At 32.3% G+C, this 17971-nt stretch overlaps 1 protein-coding gene across 1 annotated transcript in view; it reads left to right on the plus strand.

Annotated features, from left to right (window-relative positions):
* The window catches only part of LYST (lysosomal trafficking regulator), a 201967-nt gene that overhangs the window by 108844 nt on the left and 75152 nt on the right, over positions 1-17971 (plus strand). Inside the window, 5 exon segments of the mRNA XM_051993556.1 lie at positions 2837-3003; positions 3721-3873; positions 14089-14280; positions 15802-15980; positions 16415-16621. Of these exon segments, the coding sequence (XP_051849516.1) occupies positions 2837-3003; positions 3721-3873; positions 14089-14280; positions 15802-15980; positions 16415-16621 (898 nt within the window).

The raw sequence follows: 17971 nt of genomic DNA on the forward strand, positions 1-17971 counted from the left end.
TATACAGCTGGTTCATCAATATGTGTATCTTGAAAATAGCCAGTAAAATAGTCTCAAAATTGAGTAGAATGAAGACCATAACTTCTTAAAGCTGTCAGAGATCCTTATTATGGATGAAGAAACTGAAAAACAGAGAGATGAATGAACTGTATTATTGGGAAATTAATCACCCCAAGCTTCTTCCTGAAACAAATGCCCATCTTTTTAACATCAATATTTTTGCAGTGAAATCTCAGTCTTTGAAAAATTAATGTTGTGGATCACTTAAAGAACAGTGGAGAGATGCATGTGGGAGTGAGTAGGCTGTAACATGTTACCAAAGAATTGCATAGGAAAGTGGCATAAAAGATAACATTCAAGATGTGCAACTAGAAAAGTTAATAATCCAGGAAGGATAACTAATGGATAGGTTATGGTTTCCAGTGGTATTTACATAATTGCAAGACATCTAGAAAGGGACTACTAGCTTATTGGACAAACCTCTATATAAGAGTTATGGGAATGCACAAAACAGTGTTGCCTAGATTGAGAAAGCATGAATAAGAGTTTTCTACAACATTAGACTGCATAACTAATACTACTAAGTGTTGTGAGATTACAGATCCAATTAAAATATTGAGAAACCGTAGTACGTTGAAAGAACGATGGCCAAAATTGCAAGAGTCCTTGCAACTGTTATGTGAAGATTACTGAGAACATAGGTCAATCTCACTCAGATAAGAAAAAAGGTTAATAAGGAGGATAATCATTACCTTCAAAATTTTAAGCATTCTAGTATAATTCACAACTCAAAAATTTGTGTTTAAAGCTTATATCACTTTTCTCACAACATCCTTCAAGCCATGTGTAGTATTGAAGCCAAGAATTATCTTCACCTTTTACACTAAGAACCTGGGGCTCAGAGGGATCAGTGGCTCGCCACACAATTCTCATGTCTTGAAGTATTAAAATCCATGTTTCAAGACTTGAGGTTCAACACTCTTTACATGATGCCATGTTCCCTGTCAACGTAGAATTGAAATTGGACCTTGTCTGCTTGGTCTCAGATGATATAAATGAATGTAAGGGAAGATGGATTTCAGTTCAGCACAAGAAAGAAATTATGAAGAACTGGCTAAAAAAGGGATTGGCTGTCCTGCAGCACCATAGATTTCAGATTCAAAATTGTATTTTGAGAGACCTTAGAGATCATTGCCTGACCCCTTCATTTTATAGATAAGGAAACCAAAGCTCTGAGGAGTTATCACTTGTCAAGTGTGTCACAGGTGAGAGAACTGGGATCATGGTCAAGGACTTAGATCTGATTATATCCAGTGCTCCAGCTATGCCTTCACAGCTGAATGAGGCAGTTTCCTATATGAGAAAGAATCCAATATAAGTAGGGAAATGGAAAAGAAAAAGAGCGAGCAAAGCTGATGGAAAAATTAGAAGATCCTCTTGGACATTTCAGAGAGGTGAAGTCGTGTACCCACATTCACCCAGTTAGGTTGTGATAACCTGGGTCTTAGACATCAAATCTCTCTGGAAAGAGTATTTCAATTTAAAACTTCATCTTGGACCTTGTTTTACTTTTGATGCATCAAACTAACTCATCCCAGTTTATATTTTGTACAGTATTTTAAGGCATGCAAAGCATTTTTAAATCACAATACTTTTAATAGCCTAAGATATTTGTAAGAGGCAGATTGGCAAAGTAGACATCAAACTAGCCTCTCTCAAAAAACTTGAGCTTTGCTTTTGCCTCTGACACACACATGTAGCTGTGGAAGCGTGGGTGAATCTGTTAGTGTCCCTAGACAATTCTCCAAGACACTCAAGAGAATGTCCTAATGCATTTTGGCGGAAAGAGCTCTTCCCAGGTAGCTGTGGAAATCACAGGTCATATACATACACATAGATATTTTAGTAAATAAAATTCCATGTTACCCAATTTCAAAAATTTTATCCATATTCTTAAGGTAAACAATGGAGAATAGCCATATAAACTCTTCAGGCAACCTAGGAACTCACTCTAGGTTTTTTTTTACTTTTATTGAATTAATATAGGAATGGTAGAATTGGGGAAGAATTAATAGGATGCCAGAAGAAAGGCTTATTTATGATACCTTTGGGAAACTTAATGTTATCTTTTTTTTTTTTTTTTTTTTTTTGGTAAATCATGCTAAGTAGAAGTCCATAATGAGTCCTAAGAAGAAGAGTACTATAATAATTAACCCCAAATATTTGCTACTTCTTTTCCTTGCTTTTTCTTTTGATTAAAACATAATGGAGAAAAATGAGGTGGACTAAAGAATAATACTGGGACTACTGTGTGGCATAATAGATAGAGGACCAGGCCTGGGGTCAAGAAGATTCCCCTTCCTGAGTTCAAATCTGACCCCATAACACTTACTACCTGTGATCCTGGGAAAATCAGTTAATACTTTTTGCCTTAGTTTCCTCATTGGTAAAGTGAGCTGAAGAAGGAAATGACAAATCACGGCAGTATCTTTGCTGAGAGACTCTAAATGGGGTCACAAAAAGCTGAACACAACTGAAACAACTGAATGGCAGCAACAACAAAAAAAAAATGATATTTTATTTGGACAATGGTTGTCTGAAGAAAACTGACCTGGGCTAATGGAGTGGGACAGGCTGAGGACAGTGGATCACTTGGGTTGGGGCTTCCGAGTTATAACACTAAAGCCAACCAAGTTTCCACGCTAAGTCTGAATGAGAGAGGGGATGGGAGCGAGGGGAACTTGATTTTATAGTTGAGATAGCTTATCATTGATAGGAGTTCTTTCTAAAAATGTTCTGACACTTCTTTCTATTGGGGTTTTTGTTTGTTTTTTAGCATTCCTTTGAATGACTACAAATTACTTGTTTGTGAAATACAACAACTTCTTGTAGCTGTTACAATTCATGCTTGCAGTTCTTCAGGTTCACAGTACTTTAGGGTTATTGAAGATCTTATTATACTGCTTGGATATGTTCAAAGCAGCAAAAACAAACGGACACGAAGTAAGACTTAAATTTTACAAGAGTTATTCAGTATAAATGTTGAAAATATTTCATTTTGTAATCTTTTAAATTTCTTTTTGGAGATAAGTTTACTTAAGATTAATTTCATAGTTATATTAATTAGTTTTGAAATGGGGTTTTTTCAGGCAAAAATAAGAGTACTAGTGGCAACTGAGAGATCTTAATATGTCAATGAGAATAAAAATACCAATTTCCCTCATAAATCTGAAATTTAAATTCTTAGGTTTACTGCAGAAAATTTGATGCCCTTTCATTTTCTTTTGATGCCTTTTTTGGCGGGGAAAGAATAAGAAGTGAAGGCAACAGACCTGTAATTTTATTTCTTTATAACATCAAAAAACAATTTGTTCATTTAAAATAAGTTCTTTAATTATAAAATATCCTTTATTATAACACATTTACATAAAGAAAGCACTTTGTTGCAGTGAATAATTTTATCACAACTTATTTTTTGAAATTTGGTTTTAGTCTAAAAGTTATATTCAACAGAAATTCTTTGTTCACTAATATTTAAAAATATTTTTTACTTTAAATCTCACATTTTAATTTTAAAATTTATATATACTAAAATCTGAGTGGCACTTTCTTATGTTGCCTAGAAATAAAATTGATTCAGTAAGAATAAATTATTAATTATATAGCTTAAATATTTCACAGAAAGAACAATTCTTATTTAGTATTGTTTGTTTTTCTCAGATATGGCTATTGCACTACAATTCAGAGTTCTTCAGGCAGCTATTGAATTTATAAGGACGACTGCAAACCAAGATACTCAAAACCTGACAAATTCATTCCAATTTCCTTCTATTTCTCATCATGCAATATTTCAAAAGAGAAAAAGTATTGCTGGTGAGTAATGAAATAAAATTTTTCTAAACATTTTAAATAGAAAAGATAGCTCTATTTTCCCCTATAATAGTACCCTTTATAATTTTTTCCAGATTTGTTGATTAAGGAAGTAGATGGTTAATAAAATATTTTTAGAAATTTAAACTTATAAATTTTAAGAATATTTCTTTTTCTTAATGTTAGTTATTTTGCTTCTTTTTAACATTGCAGATTTTAGTATCAAATCATAGGTACAATATAAGTAATTTTTGAATTGTTACACATTAGTAAATATTGCTAGATTTCCCTGACATAAAATTCTAAAGCTGAATTGACATCATACCTATCTTTAGTCAAGATAAAGATAAAATTATAAATGTAGCTCCAAATACAAAGACTCCACAAGCTTAATTGATAAATAATTTTTTTTAAAGCTTTTTATTTTTCAAAACATTTGCCTAAACAATTCTTCAACATGAGCTCTTGCAAAATCTTGTATTCCAATTTCCCCAGTCTCCCCTCACGCCCTTCCCTAGATGGCAAGTTGTCCAATAAATGTTAAACATGATAGAAATGTATGTTAAATCCAATATATGCATACATGTTTATATAATTATCATGCCACACCAAAAAAATCAAAAACCAGTAAAAAGAGAAAGAAAGAGAGAGAGAGAGAAGCAAAATAAAATGCAAGCAAACAATCACAAATAGAGTGAGAATGTTATTTTGTGAACCACACTCAAGTCTTCTCTTTAGGTGTAAATGGCTCTCTTCATCACAAGACCATTGGAACTGCTCTGGATCATCTCATTGTTGAAGAGAGCCATGTCCATCAGAATTGATCATCATATAATCTTCTTTCCCTGTATAATGATCTCCCAGTTCTGCTCATTTCACTCAGCATCAATTCATGTAGGTCTCTCCAAGCCTCTCTGAAATCATCCTGCTAATTGTTTCTTACAGAACAATAATATTCCATAGCATTCATATATCACAACTTCTTCAGCCATTCTCCAGTTGATGGGCAACCATTCAGTTTCCAGTTTCTTGCCACTACCAGAAGGGCTGCCACAAACATTTTTGTACATGTGGGTCCCTTTCTTTCCTTTAAGATCTCTTTGGGATATAATCCCAGTAGAAACATTGCTGGGTCAAAGGGAGGGTAGACACAGTTTGATAACTTTTTGAGCATAATTCCAAATTGCTCTGCAGAATGGTTGAATCCATTCACTGTTCCACCAACAGTGTATAAATTTCCCAGTTTTCCCACATCCCCTCCAAAATTTGTCATTATCTTTTCCTGTCATGTTAGCCAATCTGACAGGTATGTAGAGGTATCTCAGAGTTGTCTTAATTTGCATTTCTCTGATCAATAGTGATTTAGAGCACCTTTTCATATGACTAGAAATAGTTTCAATTTCTTCATCTGAAAATTGTCTATTCCTATACTTTAACCATTTATTAATTGGAGAATAGTTTGACTATTATAAATTTGAGTCAATTCTGTAGATATTTTAGAAATGAGGCCTTTTTGATTTATATAATGTAATCAATCATTGTAGTCTAGAAATATGTTCATGTTTAACCTGAATTTATTTTTTTTATATATTACATACTGCTCTTTTCAGTAAACAAACCTTAAAAGCCATGTGAAATCACATTCTTAGATCAAAAACATAGACATTTATATTTTGGGGCCCATCCAAAACATTTTAGTCACTTCTACATATACATCCTTTTATCTCCCATGACACTTCAAAACTTCCATTTTCATTGGTTTGAGGATTCCTGTGTCTCTGAATAATCCCTAAAATGTCTATGCCTTTATGAGTTGCTACACACATTAATAACTTGAGAATCTGCTTTCTCATTATGAAATGCTCAGAATTTAGCCAAATTGACAGACGGATTAGCTACTGAGCTAAAACTTGTAAACTACCATTTTTGTTGGACTTTCCTGAACTTTCGTTCTATTGACATAGCCTTTAAGATCCTAGGGTTACCTCCATTCCACAGTAAAACATCAGAATTGAACATTAGTGGAGTGTTACATGTTCTTTCCTCCCACGTCTCCTCTCAAATTATAGTACTTCCAGTAGAATGTAGTTAATTTATCCAATCAAGCACAACATTTCTTTCTGAAGTCCTAGAAACCAATGGTTTTTGAGTATTTTCATTAATGTATCTTCCTGCCAAGTAAGGATTTGGTAGAATTTGCCTTTCTACTTATGTGGAAAGAGAATGAATACTCTTAAAACACTCTTAAAATTAGGCTTTTATTGGAACAAAAGTGAGTGCAAGGGATAATGTTGTAAAAAATTACCCTGGCATGGGTTCTGTCAATAAAAAGTTATAATTATTAAAAAAAAAAATTAGGCTTTTAGCTAGCCTTGCTGATTGTTCATTATAAATATTCATTAGTTATGTTCTTTCTTAAGATCACTACACAACAAGATCACTAATACAACCTTTTGTTTAAACCAAGAGAATACATTTTTACTTTCTCCCCTGTATAATTTTCCCACACACAGCAGCAAAAATTAGGTTTCTAAAAAATGTAAATTTGATCATATTCACATTGTCTAAGCTCTCCATGTTTTTTTGAATCGTATTACAATTTAATATGGACTTTGATTCTCTTCCTCAGTAAGCTATTCTTATCTTTTATTTCATTTAGATGTGTTCTCCTCAGTCTAACTGCTTTTACATGCTTCTATAAGGAAATTAGTATAAATTATAAAATCCTACTTAGAAATTTTTGCTAAGTAATCTTAACTGGACTTTCACTGCAGCAAGGCAATCAATCCTTTTTTACCTCCTTAATTGATTTCCTTGCTCATTAACCAAAACAACTATTCCAAATCTTTTCTTTTTTCCTCAAGCACTCCCATAACCTCTCAGATGAAGATCTTGCTTCATATTTCATTAAAAACAAGGACATTCACTGAGAGCTTTCTCTTCTCCCCTTCTCTTTCTCTAATTTTACTCAAATCCCTCTATCTACTATTTCTTTCTTTATCATCTCACAGAAAGAAAGGGTGTTTTCTCCTCTTTTCTAATTCCTCTGCAATTGACTTCTGACCTCATCATTCACATGAAATTTGTTTCTCAAAGTTACCAATAACTTTAAAATTGCCAAATATAACAGTTTGTTCAATTCTCATCTTTCTTGACTTGCCTGTAACCTTTGACACTATCCACCTTTCCCTTATAGTCTTTCCTCTCTGCATCCTCTCTGCAAGTTTCTCTCTTGGTTCTTCTACCAATTTGACCAATCCTCAGTCTCTTTTGCTTGATCTTCTTCCAGGTCACATCATCTAGTCATGGTTGTCTCCCTCTTGTTGCACTAATAGCCAGGGGTACTGGAAAAGAACTTTTGGGGAAGTGGGGATTGAGCTGAGTCTTGAAAAAAGCCAAAGAAGCCAGGAGGTGGAAAATAAGGAGTCAGAGCTTTCCAGGCATGAGATAATAGTGAAGGACACAAAAAGTGGTAGGTCTAGGAGTGTGTTGATGAAATTATTAGTAGGCCAGAGGAGTTAGATCAAAGTCCATATACTAGGGAGTAAAGTGCAAAAAGAAAGGAAGGAAGGTAGGAAGTAGCCAATTGATAAAGACTTTTCAGGAGGTCATATGGAGCTACCAGAGCTCTTTAAATAGAGCTGGGAGGCAATAAGGGGTTGGAATTAACTTTAAGAAAAATCATCCTAAGCAATAAATTGGAAAAACATTTTTACATTCAAAGGTTAGGATAAAGGCCTCATTTCTAAAATATAGAGAGAATTAATTCAAATTTATAAGAATTCAAGCCATTTTCCAATTGATAAATGAAAAGATGCTCCAAATCATTATTGATCAGAGAAATGCAAATTAAGACAACTCTGAGATACCACTACACATCTCTCAGATTGGCTAGAATGACAGGAAAAGATAATGACAAATGTTGGAGGGGATGTGGGAAAACTGGGACACTAATGCATTGCTGGTGGAGTTGTGAACGGATCCAACCATTCTGGACAATAGTTCAAAACTATGCTCAAAAAGTAATCAAACTGTGCATACCCTTTGACCCAGCAATGTTTCTACTGGACTTATATCCCAAAGAAATCTTAAAGGAAGGAAAGGGACCTACATGTACAAAAATGTGGGAAGAAACTGGAAATTGAATGGATGCCCATCAATTGGAGAATGGCTAAAGAAGTTGTGGCATGTGAATGCTATGGAATATTATTGTTCTTTAAGAAACAATTAGCAGGGTGATTTCAGAGAAACTTGGAGAGACTTATATAAACTAATGCTGAGTGAAATGAGCAGAACCGGGTGATCATTGTACAAGAAAAGAAGACTATACAATGATCAATTCTGATGGACATGGCTCTCTTCAACAATGAGATGATTCAAACCTATTCCAATTTTTCAGTGATAAAGAGAGCCATCTACACCCAGAGAGAGGTCTGTGGGAACTGAGTGTTGTTCACAACATAGCATTTTCACTTTTTTTGTTGTTTACTTGCATTTTATTTTGCTTCTCTTTTTTTGTATAGCATGATAATTATATAAATATGTATGCATATATTGGATTTAACATATTTCTACCATGTTTAACATTTATTGGACTACTTGCCATCTAATGGAGGACATTGGGGAAGAAGGGTAAAATTGGAACAAAGGGTTTTACAAGGGCTAATGTTGAAGAATTATGTTTTGAAAAATATGTTTTGAAAAATAAAAAGCTTTAATTAATAAAAAATAACACCCTAGCACCTCAATAGAGAAATTGTAATGGGGAGAAAGCTGCAAGTCTACTCTTATAGTAGTCTGGGGCAGAGGAGACCAACAAACTATTAAATCCATGTGAGAGATATTGTGAATATAGAAATGAAGGTAGATAGAAAATGTAACAGGTTGTATATGGGAGATTGAGAATTTAAAGATAATAACAAAATGGTGAGCTTGGGTGACTAAAAGGATGATGGTGCTCTTGAGAGTATTAGCGAAACTAAGGGATGATCTTGGGGATAAAGATGAATTTTGTTTTAAACTTATGAAGTTTTGTGGGGCAGGGAGTTGAGATGCCTATGGGATATCCAGTCTGAAGTATTTAAGAGGCACTTAGCAATGTATTTGTAGCACAAGAGAGAGAGAGAGTAGGATTGGATGTATAGATACAAGAATCATCAGCACAGATATAATTGAAATTGTAAATGCTAATGAAATCACCAAGTAAGATAAAGCAAAAAAAAGAAGAGGCCCAGGACAGAGCCTTGGCCTTCATCCACAGTTAGGGCTTGTGATTTGTAAGGGGATGCAGCAAAGGAGACTGAGAAATGTGGTCAGACAGATGGGAGATAAACCAGGAGAGAGTGGGATGACCAAATGCCTTTGAGCAGGGACTATTCAGGAGGAAAAGGTCATTAACAGGGTTTGATTCTGTAGACAAGTCAAGATAAAGGACTAAGAAAAGATTTAGTGATCAAGATTTTTGGTAACTTTTAGTAGAGCTTTTCATTTGAATGATGAATTCAGAAACCAAATCCTAGAAAGTTTAGAAGAGAGTAAAAAGAGAAGTGGTGGTTCTTATTGTAGAGAAATGCCAAAATGTTTTTTCTTAAAGTGTAGCTGTGATCATATCTCATTAAAATATAAGAACTCTGTTCAGAACAAAATATAAAGTCCTCCTTTGCTTTTAAAACCTTTCACAACTGATCTCTACCTTACTTTGCCAGAATTTTTATATGATTTCTTTTTCTATACTCTGTTCTAGTCAGACTGACTATCTTGCTGCTATTCCTTACATACCATTTGGCATCTATGTTTTTGGCATTGGCTGTCCACTGTTCCTCAGATATTCACTCAGTTCAGACACCACACAGAATCCTTTCCTGTTTCTCCCAGCTGCTAGTGTGTCATCCCTCTCAACTATCTTTTATTTTCTGTATATTTATATAAATTTATTTTTTTCCCTGATAAAATGTAAGTTACTTGAAGTCAAGGATTGTTTAATTTTTGAATGGGACATAATAGGTACTTAATAATTGCTTATTGATATATTAATTGATAAGATCCTATTTCATGATGCAGTAGAGTGATACTCGTATTTCAAATAAATTTCTTGATAATTTCAATGTTGAGGGCTAATTAGTTGGCAGATCTAATTAGATAATCATTGTTTGACTTCATGATGTGGCTGAAGAAGCTCTCATATTGGGAGTAGAAGGATCAACTCTGCCATTTTCCAGTTTGCTTTTTGTTCACATTCATATTCTTTATTTCCTGATATGTTCACTAGAATATTTTAAAACTTCTTACCCATTTTATGAGTTCATTTCCTTAAAACTAGATAATATAATCTATAAATTCACTTAATCCACAAGTAAATTATAATTCATTATGAATCTTGGAAAGTGAATGAATAAAAAGAGGGCATTGTCAACCTTTCTGTGTTGTGAATTTCCCACCCTTAGTTCAGAATACTTCAAAGTGACACATTAGTATGTGATATAATGACTGAATGAAGACACCAGTGACCAACTGAATTTTAAATAATAATAATTTTTTTAGATAATATATATAAAAGTTCTGATATTTTCTTCTTGCATTCCAGTGGGCTATCTTACACACACCCTTGGATATGCATCCTACTTAGAAAATCACTGTTAGAGACAATAAAGCAATATTGTTTTAAGTATCAATGACCTTGGTCTGTTAAGAATGCAGGCATTCCTTTTATGTAAACTCATTGTATATAATTTCTTTGGAAACAGTTTTATATAATAAGAGCTTAAGGAATTTTCAATGTTTATTTTTTTTTATTTTTTTATTTTTTTTGAGTGCCAAGTCTTTTTCTCTTTAGCCCCCTCCCTCATTGAAAAAAGCAAACAAATATAATACCCATTATCATGTGATGTCATGCAAAACATTTCCATATCATCCATATTGCAAAAAAACGCAAGAAAAATAAAAAGGCAAAAAATTGCTTCAATTTTTCTCATTAGTTCTCTCTCTGAACATGTACAGCATTTTTCATCATTCTTTGAAATTTTCATAGATTATTGTATTGATCAGAGTAGCGAAATTTTCTACACATGATCATCTGTACAATTTTATTTTACTTTGCATTAGTTCATATAAGTCTACTCAAGTTTTCTAATATTAAGGATTTTTTTTAAGCTGGAGTATATAATGCAAAACAGTATCTAGTGATAAAATGTATTTTAGAAGTCTAGTTCTTCTTTTTTTGACTTGAAAATTTTTATGTAAATCATTATATCCAGATTGAGTTTTTGCAAGAATATGCACACCTTTAAGAGGGGTACTTCAGAATCCTATTTCATCCAGAATAGGGTTAAAATGGACATATGCTGTGATGAAGAGATATAGTTATGTAATTTGATATATGATTACGATCATAGTATTATTATATTATATATAATAATTAATATGATATTTATAATTATAAAGTCATAAATGAAGTACTTTATTCTAATGTAAGGATAGAAACTAATTTATTCAGCAAAAGGATCTCAATCTGGAATTCTCAAACTTTTTTGTATCCCTATTTCAGTCTATGTACCCCTTCTGAGAATGATGTTTATTGCCTACATTCATATTTGAAGATGTAATTTTTTTCCCTACCAAATTCTAAAATCTATCCATGAATCTCTTTAGAACGCCTACATTAACCAAAAATTCAGACAAGTTGGAAGTAGGTTAAAAAGTAATACATACTACCTAAAAAAGTGTTTGCTTCCTACAAATGGTGGTCTTTAGAGCAAACAGGTTGGCCCCTCAAGAATAAGGGTATGATTCTGCATTTCCTTGCATCCCTTCCACTTCGCACAGTGTCTGGCAGATGATGCTTAGTAAATGCTTAATGATTGACTGATTAAAAACAATTCTGCCTAAAAGAATGATTCAGATATATGTTTAAAATGTATTTTATCATATCAAATCATTGAAATGATTTATGTACAGTCAACTTCATAAATACAATATTTGGGAAATTAGTATGATAAATTTTCATTTTTCTTTTTTCAATTTCTTTTTTTTCTTTATTCTTTAGGCAATAAGGATTAAATGATTTGACCAGGATCACACAGCTAGGAAGTGATATATATCTGAGGCTAATCACTGTGCCTCCCATTAATTTTCTTATAATTTAAAGCTTACCAAGAAAACCTTTCAGGACTCATTGAAAATCTTTCTTAAACATGAATATCCTTTCCTGTCTTAGTATAATACGTTATAATTTTGTCCTTGATGATTTAGGATATCATGGATTACCATACAGTCTTGTGTATAACAGAAGTTATAGAAAATTAGTCTGAGAGCACATTTTGGACATTTTTCTTCTGACATAGGTCATATATTTGCTTTCTAAAACATTTTTTCCTTAAAGGCAACTAGATTCAAAAGAGTTTTAATCAATTGAAGTATTGTGTGTATTTTACATTGGATAGTTCTGATCAGTCCAATTTGTTGGCTCTTGGCAGCCAGGAAATAGAGATCTGGACCTGAAGTCAGGAAGAGCCAGGTTCAGATATTGTTGGGAGTTCAAATGTGGGGTTCTTGTTCTTCTCAAAATATTATAAAAGTTCTCTCTGGGTGCCTTCCCTGGAATCAGGATTTTGTCGGTCCCTGTTCGGGCGCCAAAATGTTGTGATCTTTTTCTTCTCAAAACGCAGCCAGGAGATAAAAGTTCAGATCTTTTATTATCTCCAATATAGCCCGGTTAGCTTAGAGGCCTATCTCTCTGCTTGGTTCCAAGAGCTCTTGCCGCTTTGTCCTTTGCTTCTGCCTCTGCTTTCCTCAGCCTCCAGAGCCAGTACCAAGTTGAATCTGTCTTGCCTTGAAGAGAGGGCTTCTGGCGTAATTCTGCTGAAATCCCGACTTGTAGCTCCTTCACTCTGAAGAACTTCTTTGACTGGCCCATTGAAGCTCTATTTATGCTAGTGCTCTCTGGCCCAAAGAGCTTCAAGGGAGGTGTGAACTCATTGAACTCCAATGAGTAAAGGTGTGAACACAAGCCTTGTATTAATTAGTTCTACTTAGTACCTTGTTTCAGGTTCTGCCCAAAACATCTTCTTGTAAGATTAGATCAACTCTAATTAGTTAGCAGTTAGTAAGGATTCCAACAAGATATGACCTTGGACAAGTGATTTAATCTTCTTTTGCCTCAGGTTCTTCTGATATGAAGTGGGATTAACAGCACCTACCTTGCAAAACTGTTGTGAGGATAGTGCTTAGTACAGTGAGAGTGACATGATAGGTGGTATGCAGATGTTTCCTTCCTTCTTCATGTTTCACCAAGATTGTTACATATAAGTACCCAAACATATGTAATATGCAATATACAATGATATATGAGTATTTTAAAGGCATTTATAAAAATTGATGTATATTTAAAAATTATTTTTAAAAAAGGTTCAATTGCAATGAAAGGTTTCATTATTCCTCATCTACCAAGACGTCATTTTAGTTCCTATGGTCAACTTCCGATGCCCCTCTCCTTGAATTTGTTAAATCAGGAATCAACCCCTACTGGATTCACTTCATGTTTGTTTCCCACAGAAGCAGGTGCAGTAATAGTGGTTTCTCCTACCTATTCAAATTGAGAAATTCTCTCAAGAAATTCTTTTATAATATTGAATAAACAATGCATGTGTTCAAAGTTATTTTGATTACAGATAATTGGGATTGTAATCATTTTTCTGGTCTCTTCTATGTCAGTGATTTCTACTTTGTTACTAAATATTGTGCAAGAAAAAACCTTTATTGCAATTGTTATATTATGACTAGAGCACAGAAAAGTTGAAAATCTTTTGGTAAAGGTGAATATGAGGAAGTGAAACAGTAATTTTGTGAGAACTTTTTTGTTACCCTATTCAGCCCTAGTTTAATATTGACTTATAAACTCATTTTTTAAAAGAATCAAACTTTCCAAACCACTCTCTATTCTGCAGATTTAAAACTACATTTCTATTTAAAACGGGTTTTTATTAAACTTTTAAATTAAAAATACTGTTACACTTCTTCAAATACAGGAAAAGGATTACTTTCTTTTAATCACTTTTTAAATACTATTTAAATAAACCATTAAGTAAGCTTTTTTTTTTTTTTTTTTGGTTCTGGCATTATGTTTTTTAAAAGTTTTGGTAAAAGTAGTTTCATTGCTAAGAGTTTTAAATGTTTCCTTCCTTACCAACATTAGCATTTTCTCTTTTTCTTTTATGCATGAAGATCCCCGAAAATCTTCTCTTGTTCAGTCTGAATCTCTTCTGATGAAAATGCGTTCAGTGGCAAGTGACGAGCTCAATATGATGATGCAACGAAGAATGAGCCAAGAAAATCCTATTCGGGCATCTGAAACAGAACTCACACAGAGACTTCAGAGACTCACTGTGTTAGCAGTTAATAGGCTCATTTATCAAGGTAGCTACACAATATAAAGAATACTAGATGAATTCCTGAAATTATTTAAAAATGGTATTTTAATAAATTTGAATCATGTTAAAGGCTGGAGAAGTTCTTTAATGCCTAAGTAAACATTTATTTAAGCATTTTATATGCTGAAGTGCTAAGTTTTTCTTAAAGAAATCCTACAGTAAAATATTTTATAGGATGAAAGTTCTTTAATATAAAAGATTGTTCTTTAGTTTATCTGTTTCATAAATTGAAATTTCCCTGTGTGAACTTATAAGAAAAATAGCATAGCAGATTTCTATGTAGAAAATGAATAAAAAGTTCAAAAACAATAACTGTTGTACATTAATGCTATAGAATATTTTGATCATAACCTTAAAATATTCAGTTGAACCAATATCTCTTGAAGGTATATTATATAATGAGTCCTTGCTCTCAAGTAGCTTCCAGTCTAGTACAGAATGTAAAATTAATATACCTCACATAGTATAAAAGCTGCTGCTTGAGATAGAAGCCCAAGTGAAAATTAGATCATATTTGGATATTCTATTTATGAGATTTTAAAGCATTATTCTCCAGTAAGCCATGCTGTAAAGCAAACTGCGAGTTATGATCCCACAGGGGGTCTTGTAACCAAATATGGAGGGGGTCTCAAAAAATTTGGCAACAGTGAAAAGTATCAGATATTCCACCAAGATTTAATTCTTTATGTAAAAATAAACAAGCATATATATCTCATTAATGGGCAAATTTGCCTTTATCTTTAATTATATGTGTATCAAAGAATTGTTTAAAATAAATTTTTTGATGATTAATTATCAGTAAATGTTTGATTTCTATACCTATTTTTATATATCTATCTACCTCGGTCACACAAAAATTTCCCAGACAAAAAGGGAATGTGAGCGGGAAAAGTTTAAAAAGCCCTACTTCACTCAGATTTTGCAGAATTGTAAACTGCTTCCAAACTGAAAGAATGAAGAATTTTTTTATAGTTTACCATCTTGATTTTAATAGTTTCCTTACAAATAATTCTCTAGAAAGTTTTACTCTGTGGAGTTTTATTATAACAATTTTAATTTATATTGTGATAGTTTCTTTAAACAGTGTACCTTTTTTTTTTAAACCACTCACAGCATTACTTAATTTGATAGTGCTTTTGAAAATTAATGTGCCGTGTAAAGCTAGGGAAATACATTTATTGAAATTTATCAAGTACTCTTTGTAGTCTGTAAGCTTGATTTATACTATAATCATATGAATTCAACCATTTTAGTATTTAGCACATTTGAATAAGTTTAATTATATTTTAAATCAGAATTGTGACTTAAAAGAAATAAAATTTTTATTTAATATAACTTTAAATGAATCAGTTTCTAATTATTTAGCTTCATAGAAATGCTTTATTAAGTAAATTTCTAACCCAGCTAGAATATTCTAATACTAGCACTACATCTCATTAATATAGATTAGGTGTCAATGACTTAATTAATTTTTATTTTCTCTTTATGTTTATTTTTCTATTAAAAGAATTGAGTCCAGATTTTATTGATATTCTGAGTACACCAGGGACTACAGCTCAAAGCAGAACCTCAAATTCTGAGGCTGGAATTTCTGAAGAGGAAATTCATCATGAACACCTTTCCAATTTGAACCCATTTCAGAAAGAAATGTTAATGATTATGGTAGAAGGAATGAGAATAGCACTTGTAAGTAATTGTGGGGAAGGTTTCCATTAATTCTTAAGGAATGGAGGTTTTATCTTTATTATGTTTTCAGAACTTATTTCTTTTGGGATTCTCTTCCCTTATGCCTTCTGATTCTGAAGTTGGCTAGCTATAAAAGTAATAGGTACCTTGAGTTTCCATGCTCATTTACTCTCCTCTAAAAGAATATTACTAATGATTATTCAGGGAATTGTTTTCCCAAATTGTAGTTGAATGGGATCAGCAAAGTATGAAATAGCTGATCACTAATATAAGTATGATAATATGCCCCTCCTTTTTTCCTTAACTTTTCTTTTAAAAGTAGTTAAAAGCTATAACTGAAAATTCTATTCTTAAATCTTTTTTTTTTTTAATGTTAGTGATAAGAATGAGCTATTATTATACAAAGTAATTCACTGGTAAATTCTTCTCTTAAGGGCTCAACTAGAACCAGTGCTCCCAGACAACAGTGGAATAAGATTCTGTTGTCTTGTAAAGAAACCTTCCGCATGCAGCTTGGGAGACTCTTAGTACATTTATTGTCACCAGCCCGACCTCCCCAAGAGAGAAAACAAGCTTTTGAAATAATGCATCAACCAAATCATCAGGAAATACTGCGAGACTGCCTCAGCCCATCTTTACAAGTAAGTGTCTCAGTAATTAACATTCACAGAAAATTTCACAGTGAAATTACTGAAATCAAAAATGCATTGTCTAATATAGTAAATGGCTATTTTTTTAAATAAATAAAGACTTGAGATTAAATCTTGCTCATATATTTGCTAACAAATCATATTACTTCTCTGAGTTTTGATTTCCTTCTCTATAAAATGGGGATAATTATAGTGCCTACTTTGTAAGGTCATTGTGAGATCAAATGAAATATGTGTAAAATACTTTGTTAACTTTGAAGACCTGTATGAATGTTAACTAGTTTTATAATTATCATAATTCTTATTATTATTAAAGTTGAATTTTTAAGATTACAGGTACCCTAGGTAATATGTAGCAGGCTAAAAAATATGTATATGTGGATATATATGTTATTTTAGTAAAATTATTTTAATGTTAAATCATGTACTAGACAGCATTCTGCTTACATAACCCCTTCCTATGCCCAGTTAAGATTTGGGAATTTTTTAAGTACTAAATCTGAATTCTGTGAAAACTTATTTTATTCTGGAGATTTCTCTGAAAAAAGTTTTCATTTTTAACATTTGTTACCCAAGTATCTATTATACATAATTTATATTAACACTAAAATTGTGGCATATGAAATAGATTTTTATTGAATGTGTTCTTAAATATAGCCTGAAGTAGAATACTTGAAAGAATTTTAAGTTTACACATTCTAGTGAATGTCTTTATACAGTTTCCTGGAATTAAAACATACTTGAAAAGACATTGGAGAAGATTTGAACATAAAAACATTTCATCATATTTTATATCTGGGAACAACATGTTCTATATTAAAAGCCATGAATCAGCAATAATAGTAGTAGTCGCAGTCATAGTAATAATAGTTGTAATGGTAGTAATTATAAGAATGGTGGTGGTGATGTTTATTATAAAGATTGTTATAACAGTAGCAATGATAATAACAATAATAATAAGTTTACATTTAGGTAGCTCTTTTTAGGTTTTTTGAAGTTTTTCTTATAGAGACTCATTGACAAATATTAACATTTTAATGTTTAAAGAAATCCAATAAGAGAAGATTAAAAATGAAATCACATTAAATATGCCTCTTTACAATGTAAGCTTATTGAGAGGAGAGATTGTCCTTTTTAAAATAAAATTCCTAAAGACAGTACAGTTCTTGGCACATAAAATACTTTAAAATCTAATTATTTTTAAAGGTCTTTATTAAAATTATAACTGCCTTCTGTTCTTTTTTGTGTAGTCCTAAAAATGTTTCCTTGCTGTTTTTTTTCCTTCCTTTGTTTTTGCATGACTATCACTCTTCCTCTCTCTCTTTAAGCAAGAGGGAATGG

Source organism: Antechinus flavipes, chromosome 4 (assembly GCF_016432865.1).
Source record: "Antechinus flavipes isolate AdamAnt ecotype Samford, QLD, Australia chromosome 4, AdamAnt_v2, whole genome shotgun sequence".
NCBI classification, from domain to species: Eukaryota; Metazoa; Chordata; class Mammalia; order Dasyuromorphia; family Dasyuridae; genus Antechinus; species Antechinus flavipes.